Genomic DNA, 24,458 nt, shown 5'->3' with positions numbered 1-24,458 from the left:
GAGGGGCGCGAACAGGGGAGAAATCAGGGGAGGAGAGGGGTGATGGTGACCGGAGGTTTGGGCGGAGGTTCTGGGCGGACTGGGAGACGGCGCAACAGGGAAGCGCCGGAGAGACGGTGGTGGTGGTGGTGTGGTTTCGCGGCGGCGAAACGGCAAGGAAGGGGGGAATGGTCGCGCGAACAGGGGAAAGCAGAGGGGTGGTTTCCGGTCAAGTCTGGGCGGCAAGCAGCCCTTCACCGGGGTCTTTTCGAGGGCGGGGATTTACTAGGGGGTTGTGCGGTGGCTGGAGAGTGGCGGTGTGATTGTGGTGGCTGCGGGAGGGGAACGAAAAGAGGGAGGCAGGGGAAGGGAGTTGCGAAGCAGGGGAGAAGCAAGGGTGGTGTTTCTCGGTTGGTTCTGGGCGGTGGACAAGACGACTAGGTGGTGAGGGTTGAGGGAATTGGGTTGATTCTGCGACGGGGGTGGCTGGGTGTGGTGGATGCGGTGGTTGACGATGGTGGATAGTGGGTCGAACAGGAAGGGAACAAGGGAACAAAATTTCAGATTTTGTTAATTTGATTTTTGCATTGAAATAATTCTGAAATTGGTTCAATTTGTAATTAGGTGGATTTCTAGAAGAATAAAAGTTCTTGGGCTCCAAGGAAATGAATGTAGACTGAAATAAGGGAAGAGAGGAAGGAAAGAATGGCTTCCTTCTTCCATGTACGTGGAAAGCAAGGGAGGAAGAAGCTAATTGCAAATTTTGTCCTTTAGGGGCATTTTAGTAATTTCAAGTAGTTAGGCCAAATTTCTGAATTTTAATTGCTATTTTAGGAAATTACTAAAAATAGAAAAGTTTAATTAAAACAAAGTCTCGTAAAATATATCGTTAACGAAAAATAAATAAATTTTCGTTTATAAATTTATCGTTTAAAATAAATCGTAAAAACGTTTAAAATAACGAAATTTTTAAAAAAATTTCTAATAATTAAAACGAAATTACGTTAATAAAATATTATTAATTTTAATAAATCGAGTTTAAAAGTTTCGGGGTATTACATTCTTACCCCCTTAGAAAAAGTTTCGTCCTCGAAACTTGAATTGATTGTTGAAAGTCGAAAATATTTGAATAAAAGTACGATATTTTATTTTAAAACCAAGATCTCATAATTTCATTCCAATTCCGACATTGTCTAGCCTTCATTCCGCCATCTTCTTTAATGACTCCGCTTCAACTCGAGACCTAGAATCGAAGAGTAAAGAATACAAAAGGGGCAAAATTATATGTTGATCTTAATCGTCATTAAGGTCAATTATATTCCGCCATCGTCTTTTGTATATCTACTTTACTTCATAAAATAGGATCGAGGAGCAAAGAACATAAAAAGGGGCAAGCTTGTTAGCATAGACTAGGCTCCCATTTTTCTTTGTGAGATCCCGTTTGAAAATACAAAATTATAATTCTGAAGATAGATATAACGAAAATAAATATTTACCTAACAATCATAATAGTCAAATAATTTGTAAAAGTCATTTGTTATAATGATCTCGTACTCTGAGCTCAGGAGAACTTCCATCGAAGATGACTTTCATACGTAACGATTAGTTATTACCAATACAATCATGTCAACATAAACATAATCCATAAAGCTTATCTTAAACACATAATTCTTTAAGTGAAAATTTCATACATCAGCATAATATTCATATAACTAATGATGGTAATACATCTTAGTTAGATACTCGATTAGCGCATATTACTTTCAAAATTTCCATCATTTATTCTAAAATATTCTAGATGTTTGATTACACGATTTCAAAATGTCATTACGCTACATTCTTCATTCCATACTAGCGAAGTCGTCATTGTCATTTGCATCATCGTCTTTTCCTTGCATTAAAAACACTCTTCCATTCGAAGTTGGTCCACGTGGGGGATTTCGGTTGAAATTTGTAGTGCCACCATTTCCTTTGTTTTCATCATTTCTCCTATCAGCTTGCTCTCGATGTATTTGAGGACAATATCTGATTTTGTGATCTTTGCTACCACATTTGAAGCAATCTCGCGTACCAATTCGACATTCTTTCTCAGTATGGTTCCATCTTCCACACTTGGCGCATCCACGATTCTTGTTAAAGTTTTGGTTTCCGTTATTCCCTCCCTGATAGCTGACATTGACATTTTGTTTCTTATTGTTCGGTTGATTTTCTTCGAAGCTCCCTCACCGGGGTCTTTTCGAGGGCGGGGATTTACTAGGGGGTTGTGCGGTGGCTGGAGAGTGGCGGTGTGATTGTGGTGGCTGCGGGAGGGGAACGAAAAGAGGGAGGCAGGGGAAGGGAGTTGCGAAGCAGGGGAGAAGCAAGGGTGGTGTTTCTCGGTTGGTTCTGGGCGGTGGACAAGACGACTAGGTGGTGAGGGTTGAGGGAATTGGGTTGATTCTGCGACGGGGGTGGCTGGGTGTGGTGGATGCGGTGGTTGACGGTGGTGGATAGTGGGTCGAACAGGAAGGGAACAAGGGAACAAAATTTCAGATTTTGTTAATTTGATTTTTGCATTGAAATAATTCTGAAATTGGTTCAATTTGTAATTAGGTGGATTTCTAGAAGAATAAAAGTTCTTGGGCTCCAAGGAAATGAATGTAGACTGAAATAAAGGAAGAGAGGAAGGAAAGAATGGCTTCCTTCTTCCATGTACGTGGAAAGCAAGGGAGGAAGAAGCTAATTGCAAATTTTGTCCTTTAGGGGCATTTTAGTAATTTCAAGTAGTTAGGCCAAATTTCTGAATTTTAATTGCTATTTTAGGAAATTACTAAAAATAGAAAAGTTTAATTAAAACAAAGTCTCGTAAAATATATCGTTAACGAAAAATAAATAAATTTTCGTTTATAAATTTATCGTTTAAAATAAATCGTAAAAACGTTTAAAATAACGAAATTTTTAAAAAAAATTCTAATAATTAAAACGAAATTACGTTAATAAAATATTATTAATTTTAATAAATCGAGTTTAAAAGTTTCGGGGTATTACATTCTTACCCCCTTAGAAAAAGTTTCGTCCTCGAAACTTGAATTGATTGTTGAAAGTCGAAAATATTTGAATAAAAGTACGATATTTTATTTTAAAACCAAGATCTCATAATTTCATTCCAATTCCGACATTGTCTAGCCTTCATTCCGCCATCTTCTTTAATGACTCCGCTTCAACTCGAGACCTAGAATCGAAGAGTAAAGAATACAAAAGGGGCAAAATTATATGTTGATCTTAATCGTCATTAAGGTCAATTATATTCCGCCATCGTCTTTTGTATATCTACTTTACTTCATAAAATAGGATCGAGGAGCAAAGAACATAAAAAGGGGCAAGCTTGTTAGCATAGACTAGGCTCCCATTTTTCTTTGTGAGATCCCGTTTGAAAATACAAAATTATAATTCTGAAGATAGATATAACTGTTGTGGGCAAAATTACCGTGCCTTCGTGTACCAATGAGGACGTGACACATGGCACGTATTGCGCCCCCTAAGCAGAAATCATACGAAGTCTACTCCGAGGCATGAGTATTAATCTAGGTATCTACAATGTATGTATTTAAGTGTGTATAAATGTATGTATAAAACCTATACCTGGAAAGGGGCTTAATTAGTATGTATCCCAAGTGAATGACTAAGCACAATAGGCCCAAACAGCCCACTATTGCCAAAAGAGACCAGCGAATTGTAAGGAGAAAGGACACGTGTCCTCCTCCCATTCCCCAGCCAATCATGTAAGGGGAATATTAGGTCATTCCCCCAAAAACCTAGTACTATAAATATTCCCACTTCCCTAGAAAAAGGGGTCACAATCAATACATTCTAGAGCAATTGCTGCTCTGCCTTCTCTCTACTTTCTCTCTCTATAAAAATACAATCTTGTTTAATCTTTAAAAGTTACCAAGAAACCTCCAAGGTATCTCACCGGAAAAACCCCACAACATTTGGCGCCGTCTGTGGGGAGGTACGGTAACATGGAAGATCAACGACAGGACAACGATGCTGGGCGGCCTACGCGCGTAGAGCGGCCACCCCTCGAAAGAGAAATGCCGACTGAACATCATACGCCGGCCACAAGAATCACTGAAGATGCCGCACGTACATTTGCGGCCGGGCACACCCCTCGTCACACTGCCGAGGTAGAGGTGCTCAGCGAGGAGGACGACCAGGCCAATCGCACCCCTCCTGGAGGACACCTGGATCCTCGGGTGGATACGGTAATAGAGGAGAACCCTGATATGCCTGTCTCTGTGGGTGCTCTTCGGGCTATTTTGGCTGAGTTCCAAGCTGATGTAGGGAAGACAGTTAATGCTGAGGTACAGAAGAGTATGCTGATTTACACCACTGCTGTGGCTGCAAATCATGAGAGGCCGGCAAGCAATAGGCCAACACTTTCTTTGCGCCCCCCAAATGTCTGGACCAGGCTGACAGGCGAGGACCTAAGGAGACAGCCGCCAACAAGTCAGCCCAATCAGACCATGTCTTACCTACCACGCCGAATGCCACGGCGGCTGATCGGAGAAACGTCCCGAGGACGTGAGCAGCCACGCGCAGAGCAGTTGCCCGACTCTGAGTCGGAACTTTCTGACACTGGGTCAACCCCCGTCATGCCGGATAGACCTCTCCCTCATCCAACTTATACGCATCTGAGCCAGGCACGTCCAGGGGCCACCCGTCCAACCCGTCAAACTCGCGGACGCGAGTCCTCCCTGCGGCTACCTTACTCCAGGCGTCAAGACCCTGTATATCACATTCAGGAGGGGGTGTCCAACATGGCCCTAGGGCACACCACCCCTTTTGCAGACTCCATCATGAGAGCCCCGAGGGAACCCAAAGTCAAGCCGCCCAACATTGATGCTTACGATGGTACCACAGATCCGGACATGCACCTCTTGGTTTACCGGCATCACATGTATGTCCAAGGAACAACTGACTCAACTTGGTGTAAGTATTTCCCGGGCACACTCAAAGGAGTAGCCTCTAAGTGGTTCGAGAGACTTCCAGCCGGAACTATTCGCTCTTTTTCGGAGCTCGAGCTATTGTTCTCTACTCGGTTCATGGCTCACAAGGAAGAGAAGAAGACGAGCATGCATCTGAGTAGGATTCAGCAAGGGAAGGACGAGTCCCTGAGGAGTTATGTGAAGAGATTCAATCTAGAGGCAGGGCAAATTCCGGATTTGCCAGATGGTGTTGCATTCGATAACTTCATTCGAGGGCTTAAAAAGGGCTCTTTCAAGTTTGATCTGGTAAAGAAAAGCGTCCGAACAATGGCAGAAGTCCTGGATGAGGCGGAGGCCTTCATTCATGCAACAGAGATTTGCAGCGTCCCGAAAGACCCCAGAGGAAGTGATACCGCCGAGCTAGCGGCAAAAAAGGAGAAATTTGAAAAGAAGAACCGGCCTAACGGGACGTGGGCTATTGCAAAAGAATCAGACAGGGCCCCCGGAGCGGCAGGTCAGAAACGGCCCAGAACTTATGATCGGGAGCGTTTCGAGTATAACACAGACATGTACACAATCCTGATGGACGTCGGGTCCAAATATGACATTGATCGTCCATTTCCCATGAAGTCACCACCAGAAAGTAGGGACCCCAAACTGTACTGTCACTTTCACAGTGACATTGGGCATGACACCAATGAATGTAAGAGCTTGAAAAGGGCATTGGACGGCCTAGCCACCAAGGGGTTCTTAAAAAGTTATATCAGCAGGAACACGGGAGGTTCTGGCAAACCCTTCTACAAGAAAAACAAATCCCCTCCCTCGGAGGAAGATGGGAATCGTACCGACCCAGAGTGCGTGGCAGTCATCTCAGGAGGATTGGCCGCCGGCGGGCCGACCATGAGGGGCCAGAAGGATTATGCCAAGCGATTGGGACAAGTGATGCTGTCCGGCAAGGCCACAGTTGACCCGTTTCCAAAAGTTGAAATCGGCGAGGCCGACCGTGGGAAAATCTCCACCCCGCATGACGATCCTTTGGTAATTGAGTTAAAAGTTGCTAACCTAAGGGTTAGGCGTATTTTGGTTGATACAGGAAGTTCGTCGGACATAATTAGTCTAGAGTGCTTGAATCGGCTGCAACATGATCCCTCAAAAATTGAGAAAATCCACTATCCCATTATAGGCTTCGGAGGTAGTGTCATCCACCCAGTCGGCATAATTACCCTTCCTCTGAGGATGGGAAATAAAAAGGAATCTCGGCAAATGGATGTCCGTTTTCTCATAGTGAAAGATCTGACGGCATATAACATCATCTTGGGGCGTCCCACGTTGAACAGGGCAAAGGCTGTCATTGTGACTCATCTGATGCTTCTTAAGATCATTTGTGACGATGGGAGCGTCAGCACTATACATGGTGACCAGCAACAAGCTAGAGATTGCTACCTAACCACCTTGAGTCCAGAAGCATGGGGGACGGGTGAAGAGAAAGGGACGTCGAGCAACAAACGAAAATGTGGCGACACGCAACCCAAGGTCGTCAAAGAAACATTAACTATCTCAGCAGGGCACATGGAAGAGAGACGCCCAGAGCCTGTTGGGGCCCATTTCAATGTGGTTTTAAACACAGACAAACCTGACAGAGTAGTGCCCATCGGGATTTCTCCTGACGACCCGCTGGCGGCAGAGTTGGTCCACCTTTTGAGAGAATTTGAAGATATCTTTGCTTTCACGGTGGACGAAATGCCGGGTATTGACCCTGCTGTGGCCGTCCATAAGCTGAATGTGGACCCAAACTTTAAACCGGTTCGTCAGAAGAAAAGGAACCATGGGGAAGATAGAAATCAGGCGGCAGCCGCGGAAATACAGAAGTTGATGGAGGCTGGGTTCGTCAGGCCTAGTCAGTACCCCGACTGGGTTGCTAACGTGGTCCTCGTCAAAAAACCTAATGGTACCTGGAGAATGTGTGTTGATTACACCAACCTCAATAGGGCATGTCCAAAGGACAGTTTCCCATTGCCCAAGATTGACCGGCTCGTCGACTCTACAGCGGGGCATGCCATGATGAGCTTTATGGATGCCTACTCAGGGTTTCACCAGATTCCGTTGTGGCCTGACGACCAGGAAAAAACGTCATTTGTTACTGAACAAGGCCTTTACTGCTACAAGGTGATGCCGTTTGGGTTAAAAAATGCACCGGCCACCTTTCAGCGTCTTATTAACACTGTGTTCATTAAGCAGCTCGGCAGGAATATTGAAGCTTACATTGACGATATGATCGTAAAAAGTAAGCTGAGGGCGGCGCATATAACTGATCTCAGAGAGACATTTGAGACTATTCGAGCTTACAACATGAGGTTGAATCCTAAGAAGTGTGTGTTCGGGGTGACGGCAGGCAAATTCTTAGGTTTCTTGATTGATGAAAGAGGAATTGAAGCCAACCCAGACAAAATCCAGGCAGTAATTGATATGAGCTCACCAAAGACAGTGAAGGAGGTCCAGCGGCTCACAGGTTGCTTGGCCGCCCTGGGCAGATTCCTTTCCAGGGCTGGAGACAAGTGCCACTACTTTTTTAGGTCTGTCAGAAAGAAGGCCAAGTTTGAATGGTCGGACGAGGCCGAGGCGGCATTGGTCAGATTAAAGGAGCACTTACACACCTTGCCTCGTCTTGTTAGTCCCTTGCTAGGAGAGACTTTGTACATGTATCTCGCCGTGTCCGAGCACTCGTTGAGTGCCGTTCTACTGACAGAGAGGGAGGGAATACAGATGCCGGTATACTTTGTCAGTCATGTTCTTCAAAATGCTGAAGTTAGATATCCTACAGTGGAAAAGTTTGGCTTAGCTCTGTTCATGGCCAGCAAAAAGCTCCGTCCTTATTTCTTAGCTCACAAAATAGTGATCTACACCGATCAGCCGCTCAAACTGCCCTTCACAAAGCTGGAGGCGTCAGGACGAATGTTGAATTGGGCAATAGAGCTGAACGCCTTTGATATCACCTATGAGCCGAGGAAAGCTGTCAAGGGGCAGGCATGTGCCGACTTCATTGTTGAAATGACGAGGCCAGACTTTGCCAAGAATACAAGCACAGTGTGGACAGTGTATGTAGACGGCTCATCCACGCAGAATGGATGTGGAGCAGGGATAATCTGTCACTCCCCAGAAGGAGATACTTTTGAATATGCTATGCGATTTAACTTCCAGGCGTCAAATAATGAAGCCGAATATGAAGCCCTGCTTTGTGGCATTAAAATGTGTAAGGCGGCAGGCGCCGAGGAGATTGTAGCACTATCTGACTCCCAACTGATTGTGAGCCAAGTTAATGGGACCTACGAAGCTAGGGATCCGACTATGGTCAAATACATGCAGGCCGTCCATCAGGAAGTAGAGCCACTGAAAAGTTTTGAAGTAAGGCAAGTCCCTCGCTCGGAAAATAACCAAGCTGATGCCCTGTCAAAGTTGGCAAGTTCCGCGTCTTGTGATACCCCTCGGCACGTGTTCTGGGAGGTAAAAGAGCATAAAAGTGTTGAGCAAATGGAAGTGGAAACTCTTGACAGAACGTCCACATGGATGGATGACATAGTAAACTTCAAAATGAATGGAGTCTTGCCCGAAGACTCAAGGGAAGCGGCAAAACTTCAAAAGAAATGTTCTTGGTTTGAAATGTGGAACGGCACCCTCTACAAAAAGGCCTACTCCCGTCCTTTGTTAAGATGTGTAACACCTGAGAAGGGGCAGGAAATTCTAGAAGACCTTCATCAGGGGTTGTGCAGCTCGCATATTGGTGGAAGGGCTTTGGCTGAAAAGGCACTTCGAACCGGCTATTACTGGCCGACCCTTAAGGAGGACGCAATCTCACTGGTCAAGAAGTGCGACAAATGTCAGCGCTTTTCTCACCTAATACATCAACCGGCACGAGTTCTGACGCCCATTATAAGCCCAATTCCATTTGCTAAATGGGGGATGGATCTCCTAGGCCCATTCACGACCGCACCAGGAGGAAGGCGTTATGTCATCGTTGCCGTAGATTACTTCACCAAATGGGTGGAGGCAGAAGCGCTCAAAAACATAAAAACTGCTGATGTGAGAGCATTCATTTGGAAGAACATCATGACTCGCTTTGGGATTCCACAGGCTATCGTCTTCGATAATGGGCCCCAGTTTGAGACGCCTAAGCTGAAAGAGTGGCTGGCAGATCACGGTATACACACCTGTTTTGCATCAGTCGGACGACCCCAAGCCAATGGTCAGGTTGAGGCGTTCAACAAAATTATCTCTGAAGGAATTAAAAAGAAGCTTGACGAAGCCAAAGGTCTATGGGCTGATGAGCTGCCAAATGTCTTATGGTCCATCCGCACCACGGCTAAGAATTCAACCGGTGAAACACCCTTCTTGCTAGCCTATGGCGCCGAGGCTGTCCTACCCATAGAAATGTGTGAGCCAACGTTGAGAGTCATGCTGTATGACGAAAATGCTAACTGGGAGACAATGAAAGCAGCCTTGGACTTTCTGCCCGAGGTTAGAGGAAATGCAGCGCTCAGACAACAGCTGTACAAGATAAGGATGGCAAGAGAATACAACAAGAGAGTCTCTAATAGAGTGCTCAAAGTGGGAGATTTTGTCCTCAGAAAAATGGAGTCCACAGGACGAGCAAATGAACAAGGTAAGCTGACGCCCACTTGGGAGGGTCCTTACGAGATCTATGATGAAGTTAGAGATGGAACCTACCGCATTCAAGACATGCAAGGCCGCCCTATTTCGCGCACTTGGAATGCCGACAACCTCAAGAAATATTTCTTCTAGATATGTGCTAAGCCTTGTCTTACTTACCACGATCCATTGCCCAAGGGGCGGCCTCTAATGGTCATAGTAGGGTAGTAATTACTTTTGTAACCGGCTAAATTCGCCTTGCAAAGTTATAAATAATACTACTCTATTTGTCTCGTAATATTTATTGTTCGCACAATGAATATAAACATATACACTCCAATGCATAACCAAAGCCTAATTGTATGACGGCCTGAGAAGTGGCCCAGATTAGCAAAAACTCAGCAAGACTAATTGTTTGAAGCCTAAGAAGTGGCCCAGATTAGCACCAAGTTGTAGGCTGATCACCTATCCAACTCCCCTCCCAATATAAGCAAGCCGCTGGCCGACCAGTACAGCATAATAAGTGCCAGCGGCATGAATAACTTTGAAACATAGGTTGTTCGCTCAAAAGCCCAGCGGCATGAACAACTTTGAAACATAGGTTGTTTGCTAAAAAGCGCGGCGGCACCCATGTTTGGCCGGCCAGTCCATTTGACGAGCATGTCTAGCGGCAATCATACCTATTGATTGACTTGCGTCAATCAATATCGTTATAGACACGCTCGCCAAAGAAAGTGACGACCAAAGTAGGGCCTAGCGCATGCTCAGTTGCCAGCGGCACCAACCACTTGGAAACAAAGGTTGTCCGCTCAAAAGTTCAGCGGCACGATTAACTTCGAAACAAAGGTTGCTTGCTAAAAAGCGCGGCGGCACGCATGTTTGGCCGGCCAGTCCATTTGACGAGCGTGTCTAGCGGCAATCATACCTATTGATTGACTTGCGCCAATCAATATCGTTATAGACACGCTCGCCAAAGAAAGTGACGACCAAAGTAGGGCCTAGCACATGCTCAGTTGCCAGCGGCACCAACCACTTGGAAACAAAGGTTGTCCGCTCAAAAGTTCAGCGGCATGAACTTTGAAACATAGGTTGTTTGCTAAAAAGCGCGGCGGCACGCATGTTTGGCCGGCCAGTCCATTTGACGAGCATGTCTAGCGGCAATCATACCTATTGATTGACTTGCGTCAATCAATATCGTTATAGACACGCTCGCCAAAGAAAGTGACGACCAAAGTAGGGCCTAGCACATGCTCAGTTGCCAGCGGCACCAACCACTTGGAAACAAAGGTTGTCCGCTCAAAAGTTCAGCGGCACGATTAACTTCGAAACAAAGGTTGTTTGCTCAAAGTTAGGCGGCACGAACGTTTGGCCGTACAGTCCATTTGACGAGCATGTCTAGCGGCAATCATACCTGTTGATTGACTTGCGCCAATCAATATCGTTATAGACACGCTCGCCAAAGAAAGTGACGACCAAAGTAGGGCCTAGCGCATACTCAGTTGCCTGCGGCATTAACGTGCTTAGTGTACACTCGGATGCACCTTGGCAATCATACCTATTGATTAAGCCTATTAAGCCTATTGATTAAGGAATAATCAAATTATGAAGAGCAAGTAAATGCGAGATAAGAGAAACATCAAAAAACCTATTTACTTATAAAACAACGCCCGTAGAAAGGCGTGTAAAAGTAGCTCAGAATTCTTGACCAGAAAAAAGAAAGAAAATTGTTGTGTGCTCAGCAGGCACAATGATACAGACGCCATCAGCGCCAAAACTTTACAACATAATTGTTTTTGCCCTTAGGCACGGGAACGCTTGAATAAAATTTTAAAAAAAAGCAGGAAAGGAAGCAAATCAGGGGGCGGCCGCATCGTCCTCGTCATCAGATGATACAAACTCAGGGGGCGGCTGACCAAGACGTTCAGCAGCCAACACAGCGGCACTGTGCTCCATTCGCCGCTGGAACCACCCAAGATCATACTCTGACATGTGGCTCTCCCAGGCGTGCTTAACAGCGTCCTTGGTCGCTTGTTCCCCCTGATCATAGGATTCCAGCAGACGCTCACGCAAGGTGCGAACTTGCGATCTGGCCGTCTCTAGCTCCCCACGAAGATGCTCGGCTTCCTCAGCCGCCTCTTTGACCTGAGGGTACTCCCGCAACTGGTCCTGAAGCGCCCGTATTTCCGCCGCCGCTGTCTTGGCCTCCTCGACCATTGCCACCATGTCCTTGTCCTGCGCCAAGATCTTCTTAAGCAGCTCGGCCTTGTCAGATCTCAACGCAGCCACCTCCTTCGCTTGAAGGTCTATGGTCGTCTGCATCTGCAGGCGGACCTCTTCAATAGACTTGAACGCATAGTCACCATGGTGGGTGGACTCAGCCACCTGAGCTTTGAGCTCCTCAGCAGTGCGGGTCTTCCAACTCTTGCAGAATTCCATGCGGCAGAACAACTGCAAAAGAAGCTACATATTAGTAAATGACTCTAAAAGAGAAGACAAGTACAAGCAAGTTGGAAATAGACTTACGTCGAGAAGAGTGGCCTGGATCGCACCAAACTGGGCGTCAGTCTTGCGGCCAGGAAGAGAAGCAACATACTCTGCGGGGACGGCCTTAAAAACCTTGCGGCATATAGCCACCCTATCCTTTGACGAATAGTGGGGAGTAGCAGGTACGTTCTCATCCTCGGCAGCAGCTGCATCCTTCCCTTTGTCTTTGGCTATAGGAAAAACAACGGCCTTAGGATGACGCGGAGAGTAAGAAGAACTGCCAGAGGAGGCTCGATACGTCTGAACGACGTTCGAATAATACTTACCGCCCGATGACCTAGCTCGGCGGGCCACCTCCGCCGGTATCTGAGAGCGGACGTCGGCCGGGATTCCCGAAAGAGGGTCCTCCACCAAGTCCACCACCAGAGACGGCTTGTCCACGCCCATCTCTTCGTCATCAGGGCATCCCCCCTCAGCAACCTTCGACTCGTCTTTCTTCACGAGACGGCGAGGTAGGGGTTTTGGCTTCTTGAAGGTACTCGGAGTCTCTGAGCCAGCCGGCACAGCTCTCTTCTTCAGCTGGGACAGAGTCGTCCCCTTCTTCTTCCCTGACGCCCTAGCCGCGTCCTTAGCTTGCTAAAAAAGAAAGGACAGTCAAATATTAGGCTATCGCAAGTCACTCACCATGTAGTGGCTCGTCATTAAAAAGGACGCCCATTTCAAAAATGACGAGGCGTACCTCATCAATCACAAGTCACTCACCATGTAGTGGCTCGTCATTAAAAAGGACGCCCGTCCCAAAAATGACGAGGCGTACCTCATCAATCACAAGTCACTCACAGAACAGTGGCTCGTCATTAAAAAGGACGCCCGTCTCAAAAATGACGAGGCGTACCTTTTCAATCACAAGTCACTCACAGAACAGTGGCTCGTCATTAAAAAGGACGCCCGTCTCAAAAATGACGAGGCGTACCTTTTCAATCACAAGTCACTCACAGAACAGTGGCTCGTCCTTAAAAAGGACGCCCGTCTCAAAAATGACGAGGCGTACCTTTTCAATCACAAGTCACTCACAGAACAGTGGCTCGTCATTGAAAAAGGACGCCCGTCTTAAAAATGACGGGGCGTACCTTATCAATCACAAGTCATTAAATAGTGGCTCGTCATTAAAAAGGACGCCCGTCTTAAAAATGACGAGGCGTACCTTATCAAGTGCAACACTCATATAAAAATGGCTCGTCATAAAAAAGGACGCCCGTCTCGAAAATGACGAGGCGTACCCTATCAACCACGAGTCACTTGTAAAAAAGGGGTGGGGGTGGCCCGTCTTAAAAGGTGACGAGGCGCACCTTGGCAACCACAGGAAAAACACTCACAAAGGGGCCCGTCATTAAAAAGTGACGAGGCCAACATTAGCAAACATGGGTCACATGTCAGGATATCGGCTCGTCACTAAATAGACGTCCACTATAGACAATGGACGAAGGAAGCTTAACTTGCCAAAAAACAACCTAAGAGAATACTCACCTTCTCCTCCAACTCGGCCTTGGCTTTCTGCATCTTGGCCTCATAGATGTCCGCCATCCAATCGGTCATATCGCCTTTCCCGGTATCCACCGCCGACAACTTGCTCATTCCTTCCTCTGAGAACAAAAGAAATCCAAAGTTAGAAAAATGAATAAGATCAAGGCAGAGCGGCACATAAATTGGCATACAACCTCGAGTCATGGAATATCCTAAGCCTACGGCCGCTAGAAAAGCCTCGTTCCGAAACTGGCTAATGTGCGGCAACCACTCGGCCGGCACATGGAAACTCTTATCCACTGTTAAGTGGTAAGTGTTGGCCCTGAACAGGACCATTATCTGATCCCACTCTTCGGCAGTAAGGGGTGGAAGAGGCTCGTCACGATCCATGAAGTTGGCGTCACAGTTCCAACGGCTCATTCGCTCATACATCTCCTGGTCGTCCGTGTAAAACACGACCCACCTCTTCCTCCACATATGCCACTTGCTGAGCTTGCCGACCACTGTCTGGTAGGTACCACGGCTGCTCAGATTAAACCACCCTTTGGCGGCACTGGGGGAACGAGAGAGGGAGACCAGATGCAGAAAGGCGTTGAAGGACGGCTCCACGTCGTTCAGTGCACATTTGGCAATGTAGCCAAAGATATCCGCCCATGAGTTGGGGGTCAGCTGGGCCACCCCAATATTAAAACCATCTAACACCTCCACAACGAAGGGGTGTGGAGGGAATCTCATGCCGAGTTTGATTGACGCGGCATACACAGGGAATTCTCCCTCGGCAAGCAGGCTGACGGTCGAGTCCAGACCGGCCGGCACGCGCATTTGGTACCCTTCCCCCACGCAGAGGTCATCCCTCATCTTGGCTCCGTGCCTGTCTAGCCACCGCATCCAGCCCACGTCTGGGTGAATCTCTGACGGAAGCAATTGGGCCTCCTCCCGTCCTCTGGGCCTAATAAGCTGGGGAGCAGCTTCTTGCTCCTCGGCGGCCGATGACAACGGAGCGACGCTTGGCTCCCCCACTGCCTGGCTCGCTGTACCCTCCGACGAGCTTGCCGCCTGCTCCCCCGCCTCGACGTACTCGTCGATCTCTTGAAAGAGTTCGGCAAATTCTTCGTCGACTGCCGAGGCGGTGGAAGAATATCTCTCCCTAGGAGGTGTCGATGCTTCTTCCCGCAAGCGCAGGCGCGTAGGATCTGCCGTTTGCTTGGTTCTAGCCATGCCTTCTGCATAGTGAACGAAGCACGGCTTAGGGGTGACCAACAATGAAGAAAAAGACGCGATTGGACGTCCGCCCCGACAAAAGATCAACGGCGGAAAAATCTTAAATAAAACCTTTAAACCCTTACCTAGTACTAAGAGGTCGGCCGCTAACAAAGAGAAAAATGACAAGAGGATAACAAAGATGGCGAAAACTAACCTTGAAAGATCTGCGAAGTACTTGGTGAAGAACAGGATGAGTATCGCGAAGAACGGGATGAATTTCACGAAGAACAGGATGAGTGTGACGAGGAAAAGGATGAGTCTCGTGGTGGCCGGAAATCGCCTGATGGTGGTAGGAACACGCCGGAAATCGCCTATGAAAGCTCTGTGAAAACGAAATGTAAAAAATGAAATTTACCCCCCTCACCTCTATATATAGGGAGGGGCAAAATGGAGAAAGGTGACACGTGTCACCATCTCAACACCTGACCCAAAGATGAAGATGCAAATCAAGAGTCAAGAAGCGATACCCGGAATGTGTTTCCAGAAATGCCCTTCTTGAGGGGCAAATGTTGTGGGCAAAATTACCGTGCCTTCGTGTACCAATGAGGACGTGACACATGGCACGTATTGCGCCCCCTAAGCAGAAATCATACGAAGTCTACTCCGAGGCATGAGTATTAATCTAGGTATCTACAATGTATGTATTTAAGTGTGTATAAATGTATGTATAAAACCTATACCTGGAAAGGGGCTTAATTAGTATGTATCCCAAGTGAATGACTAAGCACAATAGGCCCAAACAGCCCACTATTGCCAAAAGAGACCAGCGAATTGTAAGGAGAAAGGACACGTGTCCTCCTCCCATTCCCCAGCCAATCATGTAAGGGGAATATTAGGTCATTCCCCCAAAAACCTAGTACTATAAATATTCCCACTTCCCTAGAAAAAGGGGTCACAATCAATACATTCTAGAGCAATTGCTGCTCTGCCTTCTCTCTACTTTCTCTCTCTATAAAAATACAATCTTGTTTAATCTTTAAAAGTTACCAAGAAACCTCCAAGGTATCTCACCGGAAAAACCCCACAACAATAACGAAAATAAATATTTACCTAACAATCATAATAGTCAAATAATTTGTAAAAGTCATTTGTTATAATGATCTCGTACTCTGAGCTCAGGAGAACTTCCATCGAAGATGACTTTCATACGTAACGATTAGTTATTACCAATACAATCATGTCAACATAAACATAATCCATAAAGCTTATCTTAAACACATAATTCTTTAAATGAAAATTTCATACATCAGCATAACATTCATATAACTAATGATGGTAATACATCTTAGTTAGATACTCGATTAGCGCATATTACTTTCAAAATTTCCATCATTTATTCTAAAATATTCTAGATGTTTGATTACACGATTTCAAAAGGTCATTACGCTACATTCTTCATTCCATACTAGCGAAGTCGTCATTGTCATTTGCATCATCGTCTTTTCCTTGCATTAAAAACACTCTTCCATTCGAAGTTGGTCCACGTGGGGGATTTCGGTTGAAATTTGTAGTGCCACCATTTCCTTTGTTTTCATCATTTCTCCTATCAGCTTGCTCTCGATGTATTTGAGGACAATCTCTGATTTTGTGATCTTTGCTACCACATTTGAAGCAATCTCGCGTACCAATTCGACATTCTTTCTCAGTATGGTTCCATCTTCCACACTTGGCGCATCCACGATTCTTGTTAAAGTTTTGGTTTCCGTTATTCCCTCCCTGATAGCTGACATTGACATTTTGTTTCTTATTGTTCGGTTGATTTTCTTCGAAGCTCCCTTTTTGTTTTCCATATGTTTCTTCTCGAAGCTTGATAATTCTTTCGATGTTAATTGCTCGATCGTACAACTCTTGGAAAGTGGGAATTCTAGAACTCGAAAGACGATCACGGATCTCAATGTTTAATCCTCCTTCAAATCGATTCATCCTTTGCCTATCAGTAGTCACCAGGTCAAGGGCAAATCGAGCAAGCTCATTGAATTTCACCGCATATTCTAGAACATTTTTCTTTCCTTGACTCAATTTGATAAATTCCGATTCCATTTGCATTTGCAGAGAATAGGGATAAAATTGTTCCCGCATAGCTTCTGTCAGCTTTTCCCAACCAAAACCAGGCTCATTTTGGATTCCTTTAACACTTTTCCACCACAGGTTGGCTTGTCCTTTCAAGTAAAAGACGGCGTAGTTGACCTTCCATTTTTCGGGGCATTGAGTTGCCTCAAATAACTTCTCCATATCGCTAATCCATTCCTCAAATTCAGTAGGGTCTGGCTTGCCATCATAAGTAGGGGGTTTATGAGAAGCGAACTTCTTGAACGTGTTGGAGCATTCTTATTGCTCTGACCTTGGCTTCTGACGATTTCCTTGCAGAAGTTCCGACATTATCAATCTCATTAAGTCCATTCGATTATCACTCGTTTCTCCTCGGGTGTCACCGAAAATGGGATCCTTGCGCAATTCTTCAATTCTTTCTTGCATTCCTTCCAGCGTTAATGCAGATTTGTGATTACCATTGCCATCGTTAACATCGTTATCGTTTCTAGTGCCGTCAATAGGAATATTTCCGCTTGAAGTCATTGCCGATCTGATCGCAAGGATACAACGCTTCAGATAATCTTTTCTTCTTGAAATTAGACTAAGAAATTCTGCAAATCATAATAAAGAAAACATTCCCGTCACGTTCTCCGTTCCTATCACTCACACTCATTTCATTTTAACTTAGCATGATTTTAACATATTCTTTTTAACTTATTTCTTGAAACTCTTCGCTTAAAACCTATTGAATTTTATTACGTGCAAAACCCGTAAGTTTTAGCACTTATGGTCCAGAACCTTGGCTCTGAATACCAAACTGTAACACCCCGACTTCTAAACACCATTAATTAGGTTAATTATCTTTAATTAGCAGCGGAAACCCTAATTTAGTCGGAGCGTCACATGCCGTATTTCCCTCGTGGGAAATACAAGGCGACATAACCTTTTTACATTTACTGACTACTGATGAGTAAGAGTAATTATACTTCACTTCGATTAATTCTTTAATATTTACATCGAAATCTAAATGAAATTCAATAAATATTCCTATCATTGATTAAACATAAATATTAAAATCCAACTCAATAATTAAAATTTGACTTAGAGTTTAATGTGTTCCTCCATTATTACTAGTGATACATGATTATCTTTATTAAGCATCGATCGTGAATTTGATGGTTGCATCCTCACTCTAAGGCATCCCCTGATCTTCTTCGTACCTAAAACAAAAGCAACATCGTGAGCCGAGGCCCAGTAACATACTACCCTAACAGCGTAAACTCATTTCAATTCATTTTATTTACTTTGCAATCAGGGAGAATAGAACATAGTAAAACACTTTCATAAATGCATTATAATAAAACATTATTTATAACTTGAAACTTTAATAGTTCCCATTATCTTTCATAAAACCTTCATTTTACTTGGTAACTGATAAGCTAGCCTTACGGGACGTCTCCCACCTTGCGATAGTCCTCAAGGAGCACTCTCCCTTGTTGGACATACGCCCGTACCTAAATAGTTTCTCTTTTAGCTTGCGGTAACCCTCAAGGAGCACTCTCCCTTGTTGGGTGTCCCGCGGTACGGCGGTACGTGCACGACCTAGAAATAGTAACCCCACTAACTGCCAGAACCTGTTACACTTTTATTTATCATGTTTTGTATCTTATTCGTAACTCATAAAACATCATTCTTATAAAATCATTCATAAACACATTTAAATATCATCATTCATAAAACACACTTATAAATATATTTCATATCCCACAATCCAATAAAACACATCATTATAAACATATTTCATAAACTCATAAAACACATTTCATAAGGGGACTGTGGGTGTTAGCAATAGATGTTACCTCAACCGTAGTTTATACTTCCTATTCGATGGACCGTTCTTCCTGAGTTCCAAGTCCGATTTATTTTGAATATTAAACCATTGAATTAGTTATTAATATGGTAATAATTTAACTTAGAAATTTCGAATTATTATAAATAACGAATTTTCTAATAATAATGTTAGAAATATATAAATTCATAGTTTTAATGAAAATATAATTAAACACCAATTTTAGTGATAAATATAATTTATGGAAATTTCAATCGAAGTATATATATATATATATATATATATATATATATATATATATATATTCTAAATCAATTACACAAGATTTATTTAATTTATGTCCTTGATAAATTTAGTACGGTAATTTATTTTTCTTAAACTCGATAATCAAATTTATTTATTTCCTGAAAATAATAATAATTCATTAGTAAATAATTATATCATAAAATTTATTAAAACATGAATATTAAGGAATTGATAATCTGAAATTCAGGTTTGTCTTACCCAAAGCCCAATTGATTGGCCCAACTTAAATAAGGAGGAATAAAAGAAGTTTCAATTTCAGAAACTTTGTTTCTGAAATTGAAGGGCACGAGCAGCAAGGGGGGGCACAACAGGAAAACACGAGGAGGAGGAAGAATGGAGGGAGGCTGGGGGCTCAGCCTAGGCGGCGAAACCGCGCCGAGAGGCGACGGTGATGGTGGTTTGAGGCGGCAGAAACAGGCGAGGGAAGGGGGAGAGGGGCGCGAACAGGGGAGAAATCAGGGGAGGAGAGGGGTGATGGTGACCGGAGGTTTGGGCGGAGGTTCTGGGCGGACTGGGAGGCGGCGCAACAGGGAAGCGCCGGAGAGACGGTGGTGGTGGTGGTGTGGTTTCGCGGCGGCGAAACGGCAAGGAAGGGGGGAATGGTCGCGCGAACAGGGGAAAGCAGAGGGGTGGTTTCCGGTCAAGTCTGGGCGGCAAGCAGCCCTTCACCGGGGTCTTTTCGAGGGCGGGGATTTACTAGGGGGTTGTGCGGTGGCTGGAGAGTGGCGGTGTGATTGTGGTGGCTGCGGGAGGGGAACGAAAAGAGGGAGGCAGGGGAAGGGAGTTGCGAAGCAGGGGAGAAGCAAGGGTGGTGTTTCTCGGTTGGTTCTGGGCGGTGGACAAGACGACTAGGTGGTGAGGGTTGAGGGAATTGGGTTGAGTCTGCGACGGGGGTGGCTGGGTGTGGTGGATGCGGTAGTTGACGGTGGTGGATAGTGGGTCGAAAAGGAAGGGAACAAGGGAACAAAATTTCAGATTTTGTTAATTTGATTTTTGCATTGAAATAATTCTGAAATTGGTTCAATTTGTAATTAGGTGGATTTTTAGAAGAATAAAAGTTCTTGGGCTCCAAGGAAATGAATGTAGACTGAAATAAGGGAAGAGAGGAAGGAAAGAATGACTTCCTTCTTCCATGTACGTGGAAAGCAAGGGAGGAAGAAGCTAATTGCAAATTTTGTCCTTTAGGGGCATTTTAGTAATTTCAAGTAGTTAGGCCAAATTTCTGAATTTTAATTGCTATTTTAGGAAATTACTAAAAATTGAAAAGTTTAATTAAAACAAAGTCTCGTAAAATATATCGTTAACGAAAAATAAATAAATTTTCGTTTATAAATTTATCGTTTAAAATAAATCGTAAAAACGTTTAAAATAACAAAATTTTAAAAAAAATTTCTAATAATTAAAACGAAATTACGTTAATAAAATATTATTAATTTTAATAAATCGAGTTTAAAAGTTTCGGGGTATTACAGTATATATACTGAAAGACACATCATTAATGGCACGTGTCACCTCCTAATGTGTTCTTGATTATTATATTTAGAATATTTTTATTAAAGAAACTTATAAAAGTTTAATATTTTCTTGAAAAAATAAATTCACTTATGTAACGCCCCAACATCTAAATTCAAGTAATTAATCAGCAGAATTAACCTAATTTTGTCTGGACATTAATGTCGTCACTCTATGGGAATTACAAGGCAAAAATCGTAATAATAACTTTAAATCACCACGTTATTTATAATTTTCTTTTTATTTACTTAATAAAAATAACTTAATAAAGAGTATGTACTTAAACTATTACAACTGAAACATTAACTAGGTGGACAATGTTAAAGTGAAATCCTCTCCCCTACTCGTTTTTGTCGTCCCCACCATTACCTAAAACAAAAAATAAAACGGTGAGCCGAAGACTAAGCAACGAACTATTCTAGTAACGTAGATTCATTTCAACTCACTTTAATTGATAAAATAGGGAAAAGAGAATATATAAAACATTTAATAAAACATCATATTAATTTATTCATAACCTTTTTTTTAACACCCTAATAATAATTTGCTTTCATAAAACCATTTTTTTTACTTAAATAAGGGAATTACTAGAATATTACCGCCACCGTGATAATGGCGAAAGCTAGTACCAGAATTACACAGTGGAAATAATCACTTTCAAACATAAAGAATATAGTTAATGACCTTTAATACAACTTGGAACCGTAAAACTCCCAAACCAAAATCCAACTTTAAATAAAATAATTCATTAACTAAGCTCTGTCTAGACATTATTAAGAATAGAGTTTAAAACAAATGCAATTCCCATCCCGAATGTTGACTTCACTTGCAAGTACGTCACCTCTAGAAGTCCTGCTTAGAAAATGCTACTCTCCAACAACGTAAGTGCAATTGATGGATCATCATAGGGTCATTATGGCACGGGCCATGACCAAAGATATGAAAGTACGTAATCAGCAAAAGCTGAGTACTACAAGATAAATCAAAGACTAAAGCTAATGATGCTTCACTCCAAAATAAATAACGAAATTCACATGCAAAATCCATATCCAAAAACATCCAATCATAACCACAAGACTCGACTTTTGACGCGACTCTTGACTTTACAATTAAATTAAGATTGAAATAAGCATTGAACGGGTTTCCTTCCTCCTATGACCAAATGGACTAGTGTTGGATCCCTCAAAACACTAAATAAAATAATAACATGTGCCACACATAAGTTGACGGAATTTCCTTCGCATGAAATAGTAATACAACGTCTTGTATCATCTTTAGAAGTAAACGACACTATGACCGAGTACTCCCCCGTCATGCTCGATCAAGGAACATACGTTCCAAGAGTTTTGAAGCTTATCCTCTTATACTTTACGCGCGTTATTTAATATTTTATTCAAAGGTCGACTCTAGATGCAATTAAATAATACAATCGCCAATTTAATAATCAAACATTACTTCTTTTAATCTTTAGGACGTGTGAACAAAGAACATGACTTTCAATTCATAACTACCTTGTTCCTTCTCAACATGATTATAGTAGTAAAGATGTACAAAACTTAAACTTCTCCAGACCCAACGGTGCTCATATTAAGTCCTTAAGGTCTAGAACTGAGTTGTGCTTGAGGTGAGCTCATTCAAGTCAAGCTTCGATTGAATCAACCTTAATTAGCTCATGAGCAAGATCTGTTAAATCCTATCTGAAGCACCACTCAGTGAACGTTGATGACAGCCATGAATACCAGATAATAGTTTTAACATTACAATCATTTGTAACTTGTAAACACTTGTGAGACACAATGTTGTCAATAATTTGACAACAAAGTCCAACCGAAATTGTACAAATATAAAGGTCACATAATCAGATCGGGTAAATAGTTGTGAGACATGCACAATCTTGTCACTAATTTGACAACAAAGTCTAATTATACAAATATATAGCTCATGTAATCACATTGGATTGCATTATAAAACATGTAGATGCCCAACACAAAATAGGGTCAAAAAAATATTAAAATTGCCCACAACATAAAACTCAAAATCTAGGAGCACACATCCAGGCAAATCAACAACATACCAACTCTTGTTAATCATAAAATGGTTCATAAGTTGATTCTTCCCTATAAATGATTCAACACCCAAATCAAGAAAATTTTGCAAAACAAATAAATCCCAAGTATGAATCATATGCAAACAACTAAAAAGCAAAAATTGCATCTTATAATCCAAACACATTTTTTCAACAAGAAGCTATGCTGATATCAAACTAATCACATTTCAAAAACACTTCAATTTCACATTTTCACCAGTGATTCTCTTCTACATAATATTGATTAAACTTCTTTTGTAACAGTAAAACAAGCAAAGACAAAACCCTCAAAAAATTCAACCAATTTAGCAAATACAAAATCTAATATAAAAAAATCCGTCAATTGCAATGGAAATAGCAGTATCATAAAATCTGAAACCCTAGAATTGATGAAATTAAGGGAGATGAAGTACCAGGAAAAGAGGAAGGCCATACAAGGTTTTGATTAACGATCCATTCGCAGAGGACAGACACCACAGACTTCCACGACGCGTACTTCTCGTCTACGTGCAACAATGAAGAAACTCATCGGAGGAGTAGATAGATTTGGGAGGAGGAGGTAGAGAAGAGAGAGGGAAGTGAAGGAATTTTGGGGTTTGGTTGGTGGGGAAAGAAGATGAAAACGGTCGCCATTGTAGGACAATAGGAGCCCCGGTGCAGTGAGGTTGATCGACTTCTAACTAGACCCCGAAGATGAAGGGTGACTAAGGTTAGTAAGGTGTACTGGGAGTATTTAAGAGGCAAATTCGTCAACATACTATTCATAAGAATGATTTTTTGAAGAAGGATTATAGGGCTATTGTGGGCATATATATATATACAACTAGTTGTAGAGTGAAAATTATCGTCAATTTCCTTTCTCCATTATAAATTAGGGGTAATATTATCTTGAAAAAGCCTATCACAAACTAACATGAGTATTATTTTTAGATGTACCACGTCAAAAGCAACTTGACAATAATTTTCGGTTGGAGGGAGTACAATATATATATATATATATATATATATATATATATATATATATATATATATATATATATATATATATATATATATATATATATATATTAGTAGTGTCATTTAGGCTTTCATCAACCCTAACCGTTTAGACCATGTCCATCCTTGACCTTCGGTCAATTAATTAATAATTTCTCTCTCATCCTTCACCTTCTTCCACCTCATCTTCTACTAACTTGACATATCTCTTACTTAAATATTTTTTTTTCTACAATCTTGACTCAAGGTCATTAATTTCTCATACTAAATTTTCTTAAAGGTAAAATAAAATAAATCAAAAACATACATAGCCGCATGACTGTCAGCAACACGCGCTCAGAAAAATGCAAGTTGCATAGACAAATACAAGTTAATAAATTAAATAAATGCAAGTTGCAAAGCAACATGATAGATATGTTACCCCACACCGAAAATTATTAACTTGATTTTTTTTTTGGGTAATGTATTAACTTGATTTAGGGTCACATATCCGACTATGGGTCAAGTTAATAAATTTTTGACCCTTATATACTGTCATTTTGCAGTCATTTTATTTTATCAATTATTACTTGACCCAAGCTAAACGTAAGGTTATGACTTAGAGCACGTACATTGGTTGACTCTTCAAAAGAGCTCTTGGAGGGCTCTCCACTATCTCTCTACCATTATCTCTCTACAAGATACACTCAAGAATTCATTCCTAAAAACACCCAACATTGGTTGGTTCTTCAAATGAGCTCTCCAATATTTTTTTTACCATTTGGTGGTCCCATGTCAATTCTTATTTATTTTATATATATCAAACAATGTTAATATT

General features: G+C 42.7%; 2 protein-coding genes across 2 annotated transcripts; one reads left to right on the top strand and one right to left on the bottom strand.

Annotated features, from left to right (window-relative positions):
• Nucleotides 1-16,256: 16,256 nt before the first annotated feature.
• LOC110786799 (uncharacterized) lies at nucleotides 16,257-17,093 on the bottom strand. Its single transcript, XM_056842754.1, has one exon. It carries the CDS (start codon nucleotides 17,091-17,093, stop codon nucleotides 16,257-16,259), a length of 837 nt encoding a protein of 278 aa, XP_056698732.1.
• A 2,287-nt stretch (nucleotides 17,094-19,380) lies between these two features.
• LOC130472235 (uncharacterized) lies at nucleotides 19,381-19,899 on the top strand. The gene has a single exon (XM_056842753.1). It carries the CDS (start codon nucleotides 19,381-19,383, stop codon nucleotides 19,897-19,899), a length of 519 nt encoding a protein of 172 aa, XP_056698731.1.
• Nucleotides 19,900-24,458: the final 4,559 nt, after the last annotated feature.

This window comes from Spinacia oleracea, chromosome 4 (assembly GCF_020520425.1).
Source record: "Spinacia oleracea cultivar Varoflay chromosome 4, BTI_SOV_V1, whole genome shotgun sequence".
In the NCBI taxonomy this organism is placed as follows: domain Eukaryota; kingdom Viridiplantae; phylum Streptophyta; class Magnoliopsida; order Caryophyllales; family Amaranthaceae; genus Spinacia; species Spinacia oleracea.
This window is presented reverse-complemented; position numbering and strand designations above follow the sequence as displayed.

Bases quoted from the DNA above. Each gene is read 5' to 3' on its own strand.
- LOC110786799 (XM_056842754.1), bottom strand. From the start codon at position 17,093: ATGGAGAAGTTATTTGAGGCAACTCAATGCCCCGAAAAATGGAAGGTC.
- LOC130472235 (XM_056842753.1), top strand. From the start codon at position 19,381: ATGGAGGGAGGCTGGGGGCTCAGCCTAGGCGGCGAAACCGCGCCGAGA.